General features: G+C 40.3%; 1 protein-coding gene across 1 annotated transcript; it reads right to left on the bottom strand.

Moving 5' to 3' along the window:
* Positions 1-368: 368 nt before the first annotated feature.
* LOC117730521 (sodium- and chloride-dependent GABA transporter 2-like) lies at positions 369-18,001 on the bottom strand. The gene is made up of 14 exons (XM_034532266.1): positions 17,978-18,001; positions 9,640-9,751; positions 9,263-9,397; positions 8,591-8,731; positions 8,419-8,503; positions 8,208-8,340; positions 7,963-8,097; positions 6,134-6,237; positions 5,909-6,033; positions 5,700-5,812; positions 5,480-5,617; positions 5,195-5,297; positions 1,281-1,381; positions 369-548 (listed from the first exon to the last, which is right to left on the bottom strand). Exons 1-14 carry the CDS (start codon positions 17,999-18,001, stop codon positions 369-371), a joined length of 1,629 nt encoding a protein of 542 aa, XP_034388157.1.
* Positions 18,002-19,651: the final 1,650 nt, after the last annotated feature.

Here is a 19,651-nt window from a genome sequence, read left to right as displayed (position 1 = left end):
AATACAGTTGTGTCTTCTTTTTCAAATAAATCCACAGCATGCGTAATTTTTACATAAAGAAAGAGTAAAATCCGGAGCAACAGCAGCAAAAAAAAAGAAGAAACTTGGGAAACGCACTAACTAGCAACTAGAGGTTTGGTAGAATTTGAACTGAAAACTAATAGAAAACCCTGCAATAGTACACAATTGTTTGCCCTCTCAACTGAGATCTACTTATTCTCACATACTTCATTAAACTGCACTCAAAACATATAGTAGTGTTAATGTAGCTTCAGTTATCCTGTTACAAACTCAAAGCTGAGGTATTCAGTAAGTCATTTATACCGTTATTGTTTTTAGTTTCTTTTTTTCTGATCAACAGTAACATGTTACTGTACCTGTCTGAGTGTTCCTGGAGTTACACTCACAGCATACAGCATCCACAAAGGAACCATAAGGGTTGAAGAGAGAGTGAAGAATCCTCCAATGGTGTAGCCCCACCAGGGATATTCATAAGTGTTGTTGAAGGTGAGCGGAGTATATTTGACCAAGGAGAAGAGAAAGGTGAACTAAGAAAAGAACAGCAGAGTAGAGAAGGTGTAAAAACTCTCAAAATAAGACACACAGGAAATAAAATTCACAATTAGCTAGTATGAATTTAATCAATTAGTAAAACATACAATGGATAATGAGACTGCAGTGTTTAGGTGGAATAATGAATAGTATAATATCCAGTCTTATTCACACAAGCATACAGCAACCTGTCTAACTTGTTTCTGCAGCTCAATCTGTCGTGTTTTTTGATACACATAAGACGTGAGAACAAACTGCTCTTAATTGTAACTCTTTATTCCTCGGCCCTGCCATGCTGTTCCCTGATACAGCTCCCTTCCCAGGTTGTCCTTCTCACCTGTATTGCTGTTGACTTTACAAACACCTAGTGTCCATGCATATTCAAATGTAAAGCTTGAAAATAAATATTGTTCTTTGTGGCATTTATTTCTTGAAGATGTTGATAGCAACGGACTAAAATGTATTTGCCAAATAAATCCCATTTCTATGTTCTCTTTAGATAATAATAATTATAATATAGTATTAAACATTTCTTCAGGAGAAAGAAGTCATTGATTACACAGATTCCTTAAACATTAATATAAAATGGCATTGAATAGCAACATCAGTATGCCCTCAATGGTAAAGATATACCTTCATGACTCAATCCTGTGGCAGCTGCCAAATACACTTGTTTGTTAGTAAATAATGAACAACATTACAAGGCAGACATCATCTCCAATACTTACAGTACAGATGGCTGGTGCGAAGTACTGCCAACAATATTTCATAAAAGGCCATGGTCGATATCCAATCATGTCCTTTATATTTTCATACTGACGATCTGCTCCTGAAAAACTCAAATGTTAGTGACATATTTTGGCAATCAAACTAAAATATTCCCAGTGTTGGATGATTTTGTATACAGCTCCTCAAAATTCAGCTTCAAATAGTTGGAACGACAGGAAACTTTAGGATCTCATCTTGCATTCAAAATAATAGTTTAACAGGTTTAAACTAGGGTTTCCCAAACCTAAACGCTTGTGGTTAAATGATCCATTTAAAATGATCAATATTGAATATCTTTGAGGGGCTTAACCCATGACGTTTCCCTGTTTCGTTTAAATATATTTATTCTCTTTCCAATTCTGTTAACTGTCTCGTGAACTGTCAGGTGTGGAACCACTGGTTTAAAAATGATTGTATGAAGAGCGATCTAACGGGACTTCTGGTGGAGAGCGGTATGGAGTAGTCGCACGCGTTGCACTCTCCCGCAACTTTTTCAATAATAACTTTTCTCTGACCAAAAACTTTAGTTAACAGCTTGTACAAAGGCACCCAGAAAGCAGTCGACTCCAGGGCAGAATCGCCCTCAGGTCGGCAGATCCGCCCTACTGTCAGACTCAGTTTGTCCGTGTACGTTTGTTTTATGGTTCATTCGAAAATACGAAAATACCGTGGTTTCTTCGTTTTCTGTTTGAAACCAAAAACGGGAAAACGGAAAACCACTTCTGTTTGCTGTTTTTATCGTCTGAAACCAAAAACGGGAAAACGAAAGTGCAAATTTGAAGTCTGTCAGATGATTTACCTAGGAGGAGTTGAATAGACTAAAGCATGAAAAAATTAACGGAAAAATCACACAAAAAAATCTAAATGGCTGACTACAGTTTAGAGCATGGCCCCAAGAGACTTTCTTTTCAGTTTACATGTTTTACATATGCCTACCAGTTTCATAAATGTAGGTGAAACGTAGTACTGGGGGTGCTTAAATTAATATTTGTAGGGGGCGCTATTGAGCCATATTGCCATTCTGAAGCATTAAAATCATATCAGGGCCAAGCTATCTCCTACAACGCATTCCAGAAAAGATCTGATAACCAAAAGATATGGTTACTGATCCTAACTCCGTGAATTATGTTTTTTTTTGTTATTATTCAGAGCTTTATTCATCAGACAGCTCAACGGAAGTGAGGAGCAGGCACAACCCTTTGGAATCCATCCCATTCCCCAAAATCAGTGAGGACATACTGTACCTAACAATCTTGGAGCTCCAATCTTGACTGCAGAAGTGCACGAGGCAATTAAACTGCTACAGAATGGTAAATCTCCGGGCCCAGATGGGTTCATAGTAGAATTTTACAAAACTCCAACCTAGTCTTCCTACTGCTGTCAAAAGTATAAAATTAAGCATTTTCAATAGGACGGCTACCCCCAACACTATCTGAAGTGTTGGGGGTAGCTGGAACAGATGTCTTCTACTGAAAAAGGACTAAGACCCTATCATGCAACAATTACAGGTACATATCCCTTCTGAATGTTGCACAGAAGATATGTTACGGGAAGATTTGGCTTCATAGCCTGGATCAAGTTGCTCTATAACTAGCCGACTGCGTCCATTCTCATTAACGGGGTGAAATCCAGCCCTTTCGCGTTACGCCGTGGCACCAGAACCTTTGGCTGTCTGGCTCCAGGGTGAGGAAGAATTCAAGGGCATTTCCAGGATGGAAGTCACACACAAACTGTCACTATATGAGGATGACCTCTTGTTATATGTCTCCAATCCTGTCTCATCCCTTTCAGATATTCTACTTGAATTTGGAAAATATGCTGGTTGTAAATTAAACTTTCATAAAAGTGAACTTCTCCCCATAAATGCGTTATCCAAGGAACTACCACAATCTCTATTTCTATTCAAGGTGACCTTGGAAGGATTTATATACATAGGGGTGGCCATTACACTATAATTTAAGGATCTCTTCGCCAATAACTTTCGTTGTCTTGTTGACAACTGTAAATCCGATATAACCCGCTGGTCCGCTCTCCCCCTGACCCCCTTTCCTATATTTGTTTCAACATATTCCAATCTTTCTGAAAAAATATTTTTTACACCAATTAGATCAGAATATCTCCTCATTTATTTGGGCTAACCAACCCCCTTGCATTAAGAAAGCAATCGTACAACTTCCTAAAAAGTCAGGCGGATTAGCTTTACCCAATTTAATCCAATATTACTGGGCCTGCAACATTGAAAAGCTAGGTCACTAGATGGACGATGGGCTCAGAAATGGTCCCTTGTGGGCCTGAATGGAACTATTCTCTTCCATGTTCTCCCTTCAATCCCTCATCACGGCATGAGACTGACACTTAAAACCTACGGGATCTCAGAAAATCCAATAGTTACCAACTCCCTCAACATCTGGATAACATTTTCCATAAACATTTTGGAGTGGACAAACCTTTCTTCTACTCTTGCTAAAGTCTTTAGAAACCACTTATTCTCACCCTCTGTGTCCGACACTACTTTTCGTATGTGGCGCAATAAAGGCCTATGTAGTATTAAAGACTTTTACAAGGGTGGGGACTTTATGAATTTTGCACGACTGTCATCTAAATTTCATCTTCCTAAATCTTTTTTTCCACTTTCTACAGATTAGACACCTCATTAAGTCTGAATATCCCCACTTTCCTAATCACCCCCTGGACCTTTGTTTGACTCTTTACTTACTCTGGCCTCCAATCAAAAAGGCTCCATTTAAATTATCTATGGCTCCATTGACTCCCTTAACCCGAACAAGACATCTCATCTGAAACAAACCTGGGGAAAAGAAATTGGTAAACCAATATCCGACAACCGATGGGTTTGAATCCTTGACTTATCCCACTCCTTTCACTCCTTTGTGTGAGACACGGGCTGTTGCAATGCAAGGTTTTGTTTCGGGTTCACTACACAAATGCCAGTCTGGCTGAAATCTACCCAAATATGATTGACACCTGTAATAGGTGCAAACAGTCACCTGCTAATCATACACATATGTTTTGGTCATGCCCAAATTTAAAAGATTTTTTAGGTCATATATTCAATACACTTGGAACAGTACTCGGCGTAAAACTTGATCACAAACCCCTCACAGCACTATTTGGAATCCAACCACCGGATATACCTGATCTCCCGTCGTCAGGACGACGCATCCTTTACGACGCATCCTTTACGACACTTCTAGCTAGACGCCTCATACTATTTAAATGGGAACACGCTCTCCCACCCACACATAACAGTTGGTTAAAAGAGATCCGCAATCATATAAAACTCGAAGATTCACACTCAAAGGTTTCCAGTGAATCCTTTGAAGAGGCCTGGAAACCTTTTTTAACTATGAACGTCGCTGCAATCCAACACAATAACTAATGGACTAAGACCACCACCCATCTTCCCTATTTTTTGTTTTATTTTAACTATTATTTTAATTTTCTTTCCTATTAATTTAATTTAATTTTGTTTGGGTAGTTATGTAAGCACGTTTCCATGTCTTAATTTCAACTATTTCATTGAAATTTGTTTTAAGTTAATATTGTTATCGTGGTTGTTGTTTTGGGGATCTTTCTCATCTGAGTGAATCTGTATGCCATACCTCCCAAGAGTGATGTGTTTCTTTGTTCGTTGTATTTGCAATCTCTATATTCAGTGACAGCTTGTCACAGTTACACTACCTCCAAGTGATTCACAACTGAATGTAATGTCCGGTATACCCCAACCTCCTGGGGGTGGTACTGTAAAGTATTTGCAAAATTAAAAAATAAAATATTACTATTTCCATCTTTAAAAAAAAAAGAGGGATCCAACAATGGTACCATCACATTTTACGAGGTTAAAAGTTCACCTTACCATAGACCCATCCAATACAAAGAGATTGAAGAATAGCAAAGAACAGGAGTGTCATGCCACTGCAGGCATAATAGTCAAACAGCTGGAAAATATACAGGCCTCCCTGCAAATGACAAGAACCAGGTCCTTCAGTGAAATTCGTCATTGCATCATCCACACTCAGTTTGTCTAATATTTTATTGTAAAAATATTTTGCATATACCCCTATATGTTTTAAATATGTTCATACTGGAAATAAATGCTTAATTGATTCAAGAAATCAATATCAGAAAGTTTAACTCTCACCTCTGTGACCATCAGAAGGCCAACAAAGAAACTTCCAACAGAAATGGCAAGAAGTAGGAGTTTGCGGCGACAATGGTTTTGAAAGAAATCAGGATACATGTCCGTGATGGTTGTGACCAATGCCTCTTGATAAACAAACTATGATGAAAAAAGAGAAAAGTTCACACAAAATTGTAGTATGTGTCTAATTATTACATTCCAAGCTGATTTGTAGTCCTACCTCACTATCTAATCCTAAAAAGATGATCATAATGAAGAAGAAAATAGCCCAGAGCTGGGGAAGTGGCATTAGAGCCACAGCACTGGGATAAGCAATGAATGCCAACCCTGGACCTGCAAAGGGGATGGGGAAAGAAATGTTCATATTTTCTTAAACTATTCAAACTATATCACTCCGGGTTTCTGTCAGGAATTATCGATCTTCCATACCTGATTCAGCCACCATCGATATATCCACACCTTGCTCCTTTGCCATAAAACCGAGCACAGAAAAGATGGCAAAGCCAGCTACAAAGCTGGTTAAACTGTTTAACAGGCAAAGGTAAACACAGTCTCTGTAAGAGGGTAGAAATGTAGGACAATTAGCACACCAGTGCTCTAATCAAATCTAACTGAATTTTGAGCACAATCTGTGCAAATGAAAGAAATACAAACCTGTAGCAGTTGTTGCTGTACTTGTTGTAACTTCCTAAAGATGTCAGAACACCTGTGCAAACTCCATAGGAGTAGAAAACTTGGCTTCCAGCATCCATCCATACCTGAGGGGTTTGGATGTGTTCATGTTCAGTTTAGGTTTGTAGAGATGCATGTAATTGCCACATTGCAAAATAGTCATATTGAGTATATCTACACAACGTTCACATGACATAATTTGTTTTCCTTCGATTCCACCATTGCAATACAGTATCCGCTCTTATGCTGCGTTCACACCAAATGCTTGTTGCTTTACACCGTAGAAACAGTTATCATTTGTGCCATCCACCACAGAAGAAATAACCACTAGTTCTGCTTTAAACTTGTTGTGGACATCCCACAAACGTCGGAACATCTAACGCCCTGGTGTTTGGGTTCATAACATCTCCCGTAGGCTCACACAACTCGGTAACTTTCACCGACTCCGTCTCGATAACTTTCGCTTCCAGCACTACCAGAGCAGCAGTAGCCAGGCGGGCGGAGCATCTCAACGCTGATTGGCTTTCGCAACTTTGCGTCGGGCGTGGTTGAAATATTTCAACTCTGGCTCCAATTCGCGTCAAATGCGTCTGTATCTACTCGCGCGAAAAATAAATGCATATGTACCCACCATAAGTAGCACCTGAAGACTCGGGAGTTTAGCTAGTCTCTAGTTAGGCAGTTAGAGGGACAGCATTTTGCTGATGTTTGGCTGTATGTGGGACGTTTGATCTATGGTTGTCCAGTTAGCGTAAAAGAAAATAAAAATAAATATATATTTTTTTTTCAGTTCGTACTCATTTTGTGTATTCAGGCAAGTAAGAAATAATCCTTGGGTTTGTTATGGCTAATATTGAGGACTTCTTGACAGCTCCATCGGAGGACTTCTTGGAAAAATTGAATCTTGAATTTGAGCATCTAATCATTGATTGTGTTGGTCCTTTACCACATTCAATGTCTGGAGGTAATTATTTGCTTACAGTAAAGTGTCAAAGTACAAGGTATCCAGCTGCCTATCCGTTGTGCACCATTGCTGCTAGGTCTGTGGTTAAAGCACTGACGCAGTGCATTTCCATCTTTGGAATTCCAAAGGTCGTTCAAAGTGATCAGGGTTACGATTTTTCCTCGAAATGGGGGCGGCCATATTGAAGGCCGCCCCAAAGCTTTCTGCTCTGAGGAACAGGGGATCTCTAATTTCTCTCTATTTCCTCAACCCTCGGATTCATCCGAGGAGTGAGGAAATGTCAAATAAGAGACTTGGGATGTACCCACTCTGTCCCAATAACCATAAAACCATACTGTTCACTATTCTAGGAAACAAAAGTAGTATGTCAAAAGCAGTATGCCAAATATACCAGGATGTCCAACTACATCCCGTGGCATTTTGCAGTATGCAAGTCAGCATGCTTTTCTGCCTATTCTGACCCACAATCCTATGTGCAGCAGATAGAGGGTCAAAGTTTGAGGGGCAATGGTATGATGACGAAGTATGTGCATGCAGTAAAGGCAACTGTGCTAAAAGTAAAAAGTATACAATTTGGAAGAATAGGGAATGTTCCCTATTTGTGTTAAGTTATGTCTTTGGTCAGTGTAGTCTGTTCAGTTTATGTTAAGTTAGCGTAGCCTGAGTTAAGTTATGATTATCTGATCTTTTTAATTGTGTCCAGAACTATCGCATATTTTTTGTAAATTGTATCTTTCATTTTGGGGTTAAGAAAGTTATCTTTTTGTTAATCCAACTAGGACTCCTCAAGCTTCCCATTATGCTAATAAAGACTGTGAACATTGTAAACGTTAAGGTTTGGTCGTACCTCTGGATCAGTGAGGCGAGATGGGTCTGGGTAGAGGTAGAACATGATTCCATCTTTGGCCCCTGGTAATGTAAGACCACGAACAAGCAGAATCACCAGCATTACATACGGTAATGTGGCAGTGAAGTAGACCACCTAAGACAAAACCAACAGCATTTGTGTTACTTTTTTTAAGTTAAATATTTTAAGAACAGGGTTTACATGAAATCTGACATTAAAAAATTAACATTAAGCTTGTACTGTACCTTTCCTGTGGATTTCACTCCTTTCCAAACACAGAAGTAACACAACATCCAGGCAAGAAGTAGACAGAGGGCCAGGTCCCAACGAACATTGCCAATTTTCTCAATCCCACTGGACAGGCCCAAGATTCTCCTTCTGCAAGAAAGTTTATTCCGAAAAATAAAACAAAAAAAATACCTGCCTTGATATAATGCTTTCATTCATGGTACTCACTCCCAAAATTCTACAACCGAAGATGTGCTATTTCCATTCAGGTGCAGAGAGGATGTTTGATTGTGACCATGCTCAAAGCAGACATCTTACATGAAAGAATAAGAAAGTTGTGAAAATGTATTAAAAAAGTGAGCACATTGTAGAGTTGTATGTAGAAATAAATGCTGGGTACCTGTGTTCCAGCTGTTGCGGCAGGTCGCCCATGGAAGCTCTGACTTGAAGGATGAAAACAGGTAGAGAAACGACCAAGCCAGAATGATGATGTAATACACCCCAGTGTACAAAACCACCACTTGGCTTCCGTAACCTAAACCTGCAGAGAGATCTCAAATTGTAATACCATGAAAAAATATTATTTGTTTCCAATTCATTTTTTTTAAATATTCATATAAGCATGTATTAGGATTAAAAAATACATCTTATTGTTAAGGATTAGACCTGTGGTTTCCAAACGTTTTGACTTGTGACATTTAAAAGTATCTAAAATAGAGTATTTTAAAAAAGAGAAGAAAAGATATTCCAAAAAGGGTAAAAAGTCAAAAAATATTAATTGTGTAGCAGAACCTTTGGAGGTTTACGACCCCGAGGTTAACACTGCTCTATACTACTAGTAAGTTCTTTCACACACAAATAGTAATTTTAGCCATTGTTTATATAAAAAAAACTAAGAATCAGTGTAGCTGAGTGTACATAAAATAGTAAGATACATTTTAAAACACTTCATACAGTTCATTTCAACAGCAGATTTAAAATGAAATCGGATTTTTCAAACTGTACTCATATGCAACCATATTCATTATACAGAATCGATTTTAGCTGATAAAATATAGTGTTTACAACTTACCTTCAAAAAGAGGGCAGATTTTTCTCCAACATGTGATTCCACCCTGACTGGTGTACTGGCCCAAAGATGTCTCCAGGAAGAAGAGGGGGATGCCACAGGTGAACAAAAACAAAACATAAGGTATGAAGAATACCCCTTTAAAATAAAAACAAAATATCTGGTTAAAATGTTGATAGAATTGCATACATTTGTGCACACAAATAATGATTTATAAAAATGCATGTAGTTATGTGGTAAGAAGAAACAACACTGAGTTGTAAAGTTTCTTTTGTAAAATATTGTCGTACAAGACAATTATTAACTGAATACAATCTTGATCCCTTCCAAGTCTGGCTACAACAGAGGATTTGTTTACATCCACAACAACAAATATTTACCTCCTCCATTTTTGTAGCAAAGGTATGGGAACCTCCAGACGTTTCCCAGACCGACAATGTGTCCGGCAACTGCCAGGATGAACTCAATCTTACTGCCCCACTGCTCTCTCTCCTGAAGTTTGTGTTGAGCATGGGCTGGTCTTGTCCCACAGTCCATCAGATTTTGTTTCAGCTGTGAGTTTTGTCTTTGGTCCATGTCAACCTTAGGTAAGGATACAATGTTCTCAGTGATGTTGGAAACACCAAACAACAATGGCAATTTGTGGTAGATGAACCTGTAGTGAATTCAAGAATATATATTTTTTAGGGTCAAATACATTTCTTTTATGAAAATGAATGATGACATTTCACATTTCTAGAGATGCAGTAAAAGAAAAACAGATTCAACTGCATGAATACATTAAAAGATTGCCTTCAATACCTTAAACAATAGCTAAACAAGACCTAACCTTTAATGAAATATATGCAGTCCTATAAAATATGTCAAACCTGAAAGAAGTTTGAGTATGTCTTCCTCTGACAGTTGTATTCTGAAATAAAACACCAGCCCCTCTCCAAGAATAAGTTGAGCAAAATTGGTTTCTGTGAGGAGTGGCCAATTTAGGTTTCAGAAACCTAAATTGCAGGGCTGCACTCACATTCAGCATGAATGTTGGTTTTGTCAGTGTTCAGAGATATAACAGATAATCATTTGGAGAGATGCATGCAGGTCATCTGTTGTTCTTGTTGTACATTTGAAAAAGTATAATTGTTGCTGTAGTTAGTTTTTCATGAATCAATAGATGCCTACATTGGGAAACACTGGACAAATCTATCTAAATAAGTATTTAAAGTAGCCACCTCAATCAGCTACAACAGTAAAATGCTTTGATGCACAAATATTATCAATCTAATAATGTAAAACAATAAATACTGCGATTATCAAGAAAGACAACTAACAGTGCTGATAATACTTATTTACTTAAGGATTTAGATTGAAGGACTATTATACTTGAAAAATAATATTTAAACGTTGTGGTAGTCCTATTGGTAATGGGCGTATGTTATTCATAATTCAGTTTAATCCTTTCAGACAAAAATACACAAAGTTCTGTTTAAAGCTACACCTTCACCGGAGTTTGAAAGCTGTTGTTGGACAGGTTTTCCCCTTCTTTGTGTAACATTGCATAACAAGAGGAACAAAAGCAACTAATCTGAGGATAAGATTTCTCACCTTTCTATGTCTCATTGTTCTTCCAGAAAATCAGAGCCCGAAACCAGTCATTTTTGTTTGGGATTTTGTGTCTGAGGGTTGGATTTTGTGGTGTCTTTACATAATTCTGCACACTTGACGGCTCTTCTATTGCATCTCCTGCCCCCTACATCAAGAGGCCACAAAAGCTCAGGCAGCTAACCATTCAATTCAATTCAATTCAGTTTATTTTGTATAGCCCAATATCAAAAATTACAAATTTGTTTCAGAGGGCTTTACAATCTGTACACATACGACATCCCTGTCCCAGGACCTCACATCGGATCAGGAAAAACTCCCCAAAAATAACCTTTCACAGGGAAAAAAGGGAAGAAACCTTCAGGAGAGCAACAGAGGAGGATCCCTCTCCCCGGATGGGCAGATGCAATAGATGTCATGTGTACAGAATGAACAGCATTACAAAGTTACATAAACACATTACATGAATATGACAATGTATGAATGGAACTCCAATCCATGAAACAGAAGGAGGTAGAGAGGAGGGGGGGGGGGGGGGGGGGGGGGGGGGGGGGGGGGGGGGGGGGGGGGGGGGGGGGGGGGGGGGGGGGGGGGGGGGGGGGGGGCGGGGTGCATCAGCAGGGCCAACGCGGGAGGCCGGCTCACCAGGCATCAGACACCGCCAGGTCCAATGGACCCTCTGAGACGTGAAGTCACAAAGACTCCGGGGAGGAAGCAGAGTTAGTAAGGTGCAATGGAGAGATGTAAATTCATCCATAAGGAGAGAGAGAAGAGGAGATCGGTGCCCCAGCAGCCTATAAGCCTGTAGCAGCATATCAAGAGGCTCGACCAGGGCAAACCTGATTCAGCCCTAACTATAAGCACTATTAAAGAGGAAAGTCTTAAGTCTACTCTTAAATGAGGTGACTGTGTCTGCCTCCCGGACTACCATCCTGTAAGGTTTATTAAGTTATCTACCATCAGCCTTTTGTACTACCAAAAATCATACTTTTTGGGTGCTGCATTTATATGGATTAAGTGTGAATTGCAGCTTAGTATACTATTTCTAACTGCTTATTATCATAACTATGGATCTGTTTCATTCAAACTACTGGAAGGAGCCAGCTTCACTACAATCCTGGAGAAAGTTGATGCTATACAGCCCTTCCTCTGCATTCGTGAGTAAAAGGAGACAATTTAAAGGTTCTTCATCATTTTGGACCAGAAAGCTATCCCATACAACGCTCAGACATCGATGGCTGCTTTTGTTGTGCTGCTGTCTGAGTGTTGCATGGAATAGCTTTCTGGTCCACAATGATGAAGAAACTTTGATTGTCTGTGTATGTGAGATAGATCGTGTATGTTGTTTGTAAGAATATCAATTCATTCGCTGAACACTGTTGTATACCCATTGTTTTTCTTTAGTTTTGATAAGTAACTGATTTTTTTACGGTAATGTGGGTAATGTCTAGTGATATGGCGAACAGGCACCCTCATTAAAACATTGTTACAACTGTATTTAAGGTGATATTTCTATTTTAATGGCAAACATTGTATAAGAAACTGTTATGCTTGTTAACTAAGGATAGTGAGAAGCTGTAACCCGTTGTTGAAGAGAAAACTGTTGATAGTGACGTTGGTAGCATTAGCCGAACAAGCTAACCTGTTGAGCAATGTTACAGTTATGTACAGTATAAGCATGTTTATTTCAATATGATTGTTTAGATTGGACGTTAGTCAAGTTTTGTAGAAGAAGAACATAACAGAATAGAAAGGAAGAGTGTAACAGCGAACAGGCACCCTCATTAATCATTGTTACAACTGTATTTAAAGTGTCTGCTGCCGTTATTTGGGTGCACCCCGCCATCATACACAGACGGGAGTACAACATATCTTGGCGAGCCAGCCAGGCGAAAGGTGACTTCGAGCAGAATCTCCATTCGTGAGAAGAAGATCTTTCTCCCAAGACGAACCTAGAACAACAGTTAGAGAACTGCAGTTTCATCATGGAACTTGAGGCGCTTCTGGACAGAGCCAGCTCAATTCTGATACTACACTGGGATCAGGTAGTACAAGTCTGCATACTCCTAAACTGTATTGAGGAAGAGGACGAGACAATAAATGAGTCGACGAGCACTTGTCAAATTAATGGAGAAGAAATTGGATGCTATTGAACAGGATAAGGATGGGGAAGAAGCATATCAGCGTATCCAATATCTTTTAGCCTTCTTGGGAACAATGGTGGACGGGAGTGGTGAGGGAACAGAGCAAGAACTTCTCCACTTACGAGAGACAAAGGGGAAATACATAGAGCTGCAGAGGTCCCGTAAGCTCCTAGAAGAGGAAAATAAAAACTCTCAGTGATAAACTGCATATAACTGATCCCACTGTGAATGAGCTTATCCAGCCCCTTCAAAAATCCAAAGTTCCTGAAGTAACCATTCGAAGAGAGTTCCGTATCAGCGGGCTAATTGGGGAGGGAGGACAGCGCGAGAAATTGTCATATACTAACCTCTTACACCAGATCAACGGAGGACTTTGGAGAGGTCATGGCGAATTAGATATCATTGAAGCAGTCATAAAAGTCATTAGCCCAGTGCTAAAACTATGGGATATGCTTGAAATAAAAACTGACCTGACTCTTAAAGCTAAAGACTATTCTAAAGGGGCACTATAAGGAAGAAGATACATCAGACCTGTACCAGACTTATTAGCATATCTCAGGGACCAAACTCAAAACTTCCTGTTCTGGCATCAATGGACAACGATTCAGAGGAGCAGTATAGCCCTGTTATGATAGGTAAGAAATTCCTTAGGTCCGTGGGCACAGGGCTGTTCAGCGATAACATACCGTTTCAGATAAAGCCTTTCCTGGATGACCCAGCGGTCAGTGATGAGATGCTCATTGAAAGAGTAAATGAGGCAGCAATTCTTGAGGCAGAGAGACTCAACAAAATCAAGAAATACATGAAGCCTAGAGAGGTAAACACCTCCCTCACAGCACAATTCGTGAGATTCATGAATAAAACAGCCGGGAGTGACAACAGATGACTGTGTTGCACAAATAGTTAGCATTGAGTCCAGTGCTGCTGAGACCGTCATACAGTTGAGCACTAATGACCCTCGTATTATTTGGAGCTCCATTAAGGGTTGCATAAGGAATCTCATACTCCTCGAATCTCAATACTAGATTAGACCAGATTAATGAATATGAGACTACTCTAGAATAACCAGCAACAAACTGGCTTCTCAGATGATAGAGGTAAACAAATTAAATCCATAACATTTAAATTAAACTCCCTTTTAAGAACCAGAGCAGAATGTTTGATCCACAGATCTAGAGGAAATTATTACTTTAATGGATCCAGACCAAGCCACCTGTTGGCTTTAAGCCTACAAAAAGGTAAGACGGCTGCTACTATTATATCTATTGACTCTGGCCAGAAAATATTGTCAGACCCTAAAGAGATAAATTTAGAATTTCATTAATTTTACTCTAAATTGTATACCTCCGAAGTTCGCTTTGACAAATCAAAATGTGATAACCTTTTACAAAAAGTGACACTTCCAACACCAATGACTTAGGGGCCCTAATTACTCTGACCGAACTTAAAAATAACATTGCAGGGATGAAAAAGGGGAAATCCCTGGGATGGGACAGTATTCCCCCTGAATTCTACTTAACTTTTTGGGATCTGTTAGGCCAGTTTCTATTGGAGATGATCAACTGTTCTATTGAAAGGGGTTGTGTAACAAGTTCGTGTTACCCTTCCCCCCCTACCACAGAGACACAGGAGACCGAACTCGGCTTTATGAATCTTTATTTGTCTGGGACACAGTCGCGCTCTCGGCCTTGCCCCTGAGCGCCCTCCTGTCCGTCCTCGGTCTCCGTCACGGCAACGTCCAACCCCTCCTCCTTCCGTCCTACTGCCATTTAACAGGGAAAGCACATCATTAGACCCAGCTGAGGCCAATTAGGTCTCCACCTGGTACCGTTCCCTGAGCGCACTCCCCCAATCCCCCTCTGCAGCTGAGCTTAACCACGCCCCACCACCACATACCTCCCCCGCCCGACATCCGCCTAACCTACTCCCCCCCCTCCCCGTGAGAGCGGGAGAGGAAGTCGGCCACAACCATCTGCGTCCCGGCCTATGGATCACTTTGAAATTAAAAGGCTGCAAAGCCAGATACCACCGAGTGATCCGGGCGTTAGTTTTCTTCATGCGTTATGGTGCGTTCACACCAAACGGCTTTATAACTCGCGTCAGTTTATTCGCCAGTCAAGTCATTTGGTGCTTCAACGCAACCAGTTGCGAAAAGGGGGCGTGGCTTATCTCCGTGGCTTGTCTCGGTAAAAACACTTATAAATTCACCATCCACCACGGTCGAAATAACGGTAGTTCTGCTTTATACTTGTTGGAGACATCCCATAAACGTCGGAACATCTAACGTCTGGTGTTTGGGTTAATAACATCACCCGTAGGCTCACACAGCTCGGGTAGTTTCACCGAAATCCGCCTCGATAACTTCCACTTCCAGCGCTACCAGAGCAGCAGCAAGCCCAACGGGTGGAGCATCTCAACGCTGATTGGCTGGCGAGTTGCGAAACTTTTGCAACTTGCGTTGGAAGTAGAAATATTTCTGGCGAAATTTCGCAACGCGCGAAACGCGTCTATCGCAACATCCGGCGAATTTCAACCAAACGCGTCTGTGCGTTGACTTTACATGGGATCCAGACGCGCAAAAGATTCACAACGTGTTTGGTGTGAACGCCCCTTTACGGCTACCGTAGTCAGGAGTGTCGCAGAGTAATACATACTGTGCTTCGCCATAATATTACAGTGTGTGTGTATAAGGTCCCCAAAATGGCACCTGTCAAGAGACACGCTTACTACGCGGACTTCAAACTCAAGGCTATCAGTCACGCAGTAGAACATGGGAATAGAGCAGCTGCGAGAGAATTCAACATTAATGAATCAATGGTACGGAAGTGGAGGAAGCAAGAAGATGACCTGCGCCAAGTAAAGAAGACCACACAGAGTTACACTAACGTTTGATTTAGCGGTATCAGACTGTTTTTTTTACGTGTTACAACTGAACAAGGTTGGGAGTTATTGTGAATACGCTCAAACGTTTGAACAATGTTGAGTTATTGTGAACACGTTTAATAAAGTTTGACTGACTGACTGTTTTGTTTCGCTTAATGCGCCTTATAGTCGGGCGTGCTTTATATATGAAAAAAGATCGAAAATAGACCATTCATTGACAGTGCGCCTTATAATCCAGTGCGCCCTATAGTGCGGAAAATACGGTACTACAGATCCTGACAGGCTAAGTGTCTTGCTCAAGGACACATCGACTAGGGCGGGCATTAACTCCCTGATTGAAAGACGGACCTGCTAACCACTGATCAACAGTCGCCCTACATATAATCGGATTTCACTTTTTACTGAGAAGTAACTTTACTGTTTTCAGTGTCACATCTCTCCTCAAGAGCTGTAAAAACCCACTGTACACCTGCTCTGCATCAACCAGCAGACAGTTAGTTACTATCTGCTGACCATTGTGCAGCATTTAGCAGCTAAAGACACAGATATTTCAGTTTATGAACAGTTTCTCAGTTGCTAAACATGTTATCTCCTTTTAAGTTGATCTAACGTGTCAATGACATGTTCACAACTTGTTTCCGCTGTCCCCAAGGGACCAATTTAGGAAAACAGATATTTGTGGAGAAATGAGTACAACTAGAGATGGAAACAGATACTACCGATAATATTGATACAATATGCAAGTTTGTGTGTGTGTGTGTGTGTGTGTGTGTGTGTGTGTGTGTGTGTGTGTGTGTGTGTGTGTGTGAGTGTTTATGTGCGCTTCACATACTGCATTCATTTGTGAAATTTCACATAGCATGTGTTGAAATCTTCTGAGGTGAATGTAACATAACGTTGCGGCTCTGGATGCTGGACCTCAGGGTGCCTGTGTGGGACAGAGACTGGCGCAGAGGGAGGAGAAAAAGGATCATCTAGGGTCACCAGCTGTGCCTTTGTGTCAATAAAAATCCTTTTGTGGATGTGAGAAGGTTTATTATAATGATGTGAAGTTATTATCATACTGTATACCCTTTTGCCTTTTTGGTGCTGTAGTTTTGTTGTACTTTTTTATTGCTCAGGATTTCATATATTAGTGACTGTTAATGTGTCATATTAGATTATTTGGTCTCAGCTTAGTGTGGTCCCTGTTATGTAATGTTATCTCTTGGACCCCATCCCAACGAGGCTGCTTAAAGACGTGTTGCCTTTAATTGGCACCTCTCTGTTAGATATTGTCAATGTGTCTTTGCTAACAGGCCATGTACCACATTCCTTCAAAGTAGCTGTAATTAATCCTCTCCTAAAGAAGCCCACTCTTAATCAAGAGGTGTTGGCTAACTACAGACTGATCTCTAACCTTCCCTTCCTCTCTAAGATCCTTGAGAAAGTAGTCGCTAATCAGTTGTGTGACTTTCTACATCATAATAGTTTATTTGAGGAGTTTCAGTCAGAATTTAGAAAACAACACAGAGACAGCACTGGTGAAAATTACAAATTACCTCCTAATTGCATCAGATAAAGGACTCATCTCTGTACTTGTTTTGTTAGACCTTAGTGCTGCGTTCGACACCATTGATCATGAAATCCTATTACAGAGACTGGATCAGTCGATTGGCATTTCAGGTACCGCACTAAATTGGTTTAAATCCTATTTATCAGATCGATCTCAATTTATATTTGTAAACAATTAATCCTCAATGACCACCAACATTAATCACGGAGTTCCACAAGGTTCTGTGCTTGGACCAATTTTATTTACCTTTTATATGCTTCCTTTGGGCAACATTTCACAAACTTTCATTGCTATGCAGATGATACTCAATTATATCTATCGATCAAACCAGAGGAGACCAACCAGCTCGCTAAAATTCAAGCATGTCTTAAAGACATAACAACTTGGATGACCTGCAACTTCCTGATGTTAAACTCAGACAAAACTGAAGTTATTTTACTCGGCCCTGAACACCTCAGAGATCAATTATCTGGTGAAGTGGTTTCTGTAGATGGCATTGCCCTGGCATCCAACACCACTGTAAAGTATCTCGGCGTTATCTTTGACCGGGACTTGTCCTTTAACTCCCATGTGAAGCAAATCTCAAGGACTGCATTTTTTCATCTACGTAACATTTCAAAAATCAGGCACATCTTGTCTCAAAAAGATGCAGAACGTGTTTGTTACTTCCAGACTAGATTATTGCAATTCCTTATTATCAGGGTGCTCTTGTAAGTCTCCTAGGCCCCTCCAGTTGATCCAGAATTCTGCAGCTCGTGTACTCACAAAAACTAAGAAAAGAGATCACATTACTCCTGTTTTAGCTGCTCTGCACTGGCTCCCTGAAAATCAAGAATCACATTTAAAATTCTTCTCCTCACCTACAAAGCCTTGATTGGTGATGCACCATCATATCTTAAGGAGCTTGTAGTACCATATTGCCCCACTAGAGCGCTGCGCTCACTAAATGCAGGGCTACTTGTGGTTCCTAGAGTCTTCAAAATCAGGATAAGAGCCAGAGCCTTTAGTTATCAAGATCCTCTTTTATGGAATCAGCTTCCACTTTCAGTCTGGGAGGCAGACACAGTCACCACATTTAATAGTAGACTTATGACTTTCCTCTTTAATAGCGCTTATAGTTAGGGCTGAATCAGGTTTGCCCTGGTCCAGCCCCTAGATATGCTGCTATAGGTTTATAGGCTGCTGGGGGATGTTTTAGGATACACTGAGCACCTATCTCCTCTCCTCTCTTTAATTATGTATGTATTTACATATCTCCATTGCACCTTACTAACTCTGCTTCCTACCCGGAGTCTTTGTGACTTCACGTCTCGTAGGGTCCATCGGACCTGGCTGTGTCTGATGCCTCTTGCCTGGTGAGCCGGCCTCCTGCCATGGCCCCTGCTGATGCGCCCCGCCCCCCCTCCTCTCTACCTCCTTCTGTTTCATGGATTGTGGAGGTCCATTCATACATTGTCATATTCATGTAATGTGTTTATGTAACTCTGTAATGTTGTTCATTCTGTACACATGACATCTATTGCATCTATCCATCCGGGGAGAGAGATCCTCCTCTGTTGCTCTCCTGAAGGTGTCTTCCCTTTTTTCCCTGTGAAAGGTTATTTTTGGGGAGTTTTTCCTGATCTGATGTGAGGTCCTGGGACAGGGATGTCGTATGTGTACAGATTGTAAAGCCCTCTGAGGCAAATTTGTAATTTGTGATATTGGGCTATACAAAATAAACTGAATTGAATTAAATGTTATCATGAAATAGAAATGTGTTGTTCTATTACAATTTTAGGGAAAATAAAGTGTAAAACTTGGAAGGTTTATTTGTAAACACACACACACGCATATATATAGATACACACATATATATACACATATATATATACACACACTCATATATATATATATATGTATATATACACACACACACACACACACACACACACACACACACACACACACACAAACACATATATATTGCTACATTACGTTGCTTCCCCTAAAGTGACAGAAATCGTAATTTTGACATTTCCGTTTATATACAAATTTGAGCTTTGGAGACATTAATGCTAGCTTTTCTTCCTGCTTTCACTTTTTATGCTTACCGAAGCTAACCTTGTTAGTCAAATTCATCAACTTCCACCTTTCACTTTATTCAGAGTAGCACCACAAAATGTTTAATTAGCGGAACAACACTAAAAGTGTACTGCAAGTGAAAGATTTGCACGGCAT

Source organism: Cyclopterus lumpus, chromosome 5 (genome assembly GCF_009769545.1).
Source record: "Cyclopterus lumpus isolate fCycLum1 chromosome 5, fCycLum1.pri, whole genome shotgun sequence".
In the NCBI taxonomy this organism is placed as follows: Eukaryota; Metazoa; Chordata; class Actinopteri; order Perciformes; family Cyclopteridae; genus Cyclopterus; species Cyclopterus lumpus.
This window is presented reverse-complemented; position numbering and strand designations above follow the sequence as displayed.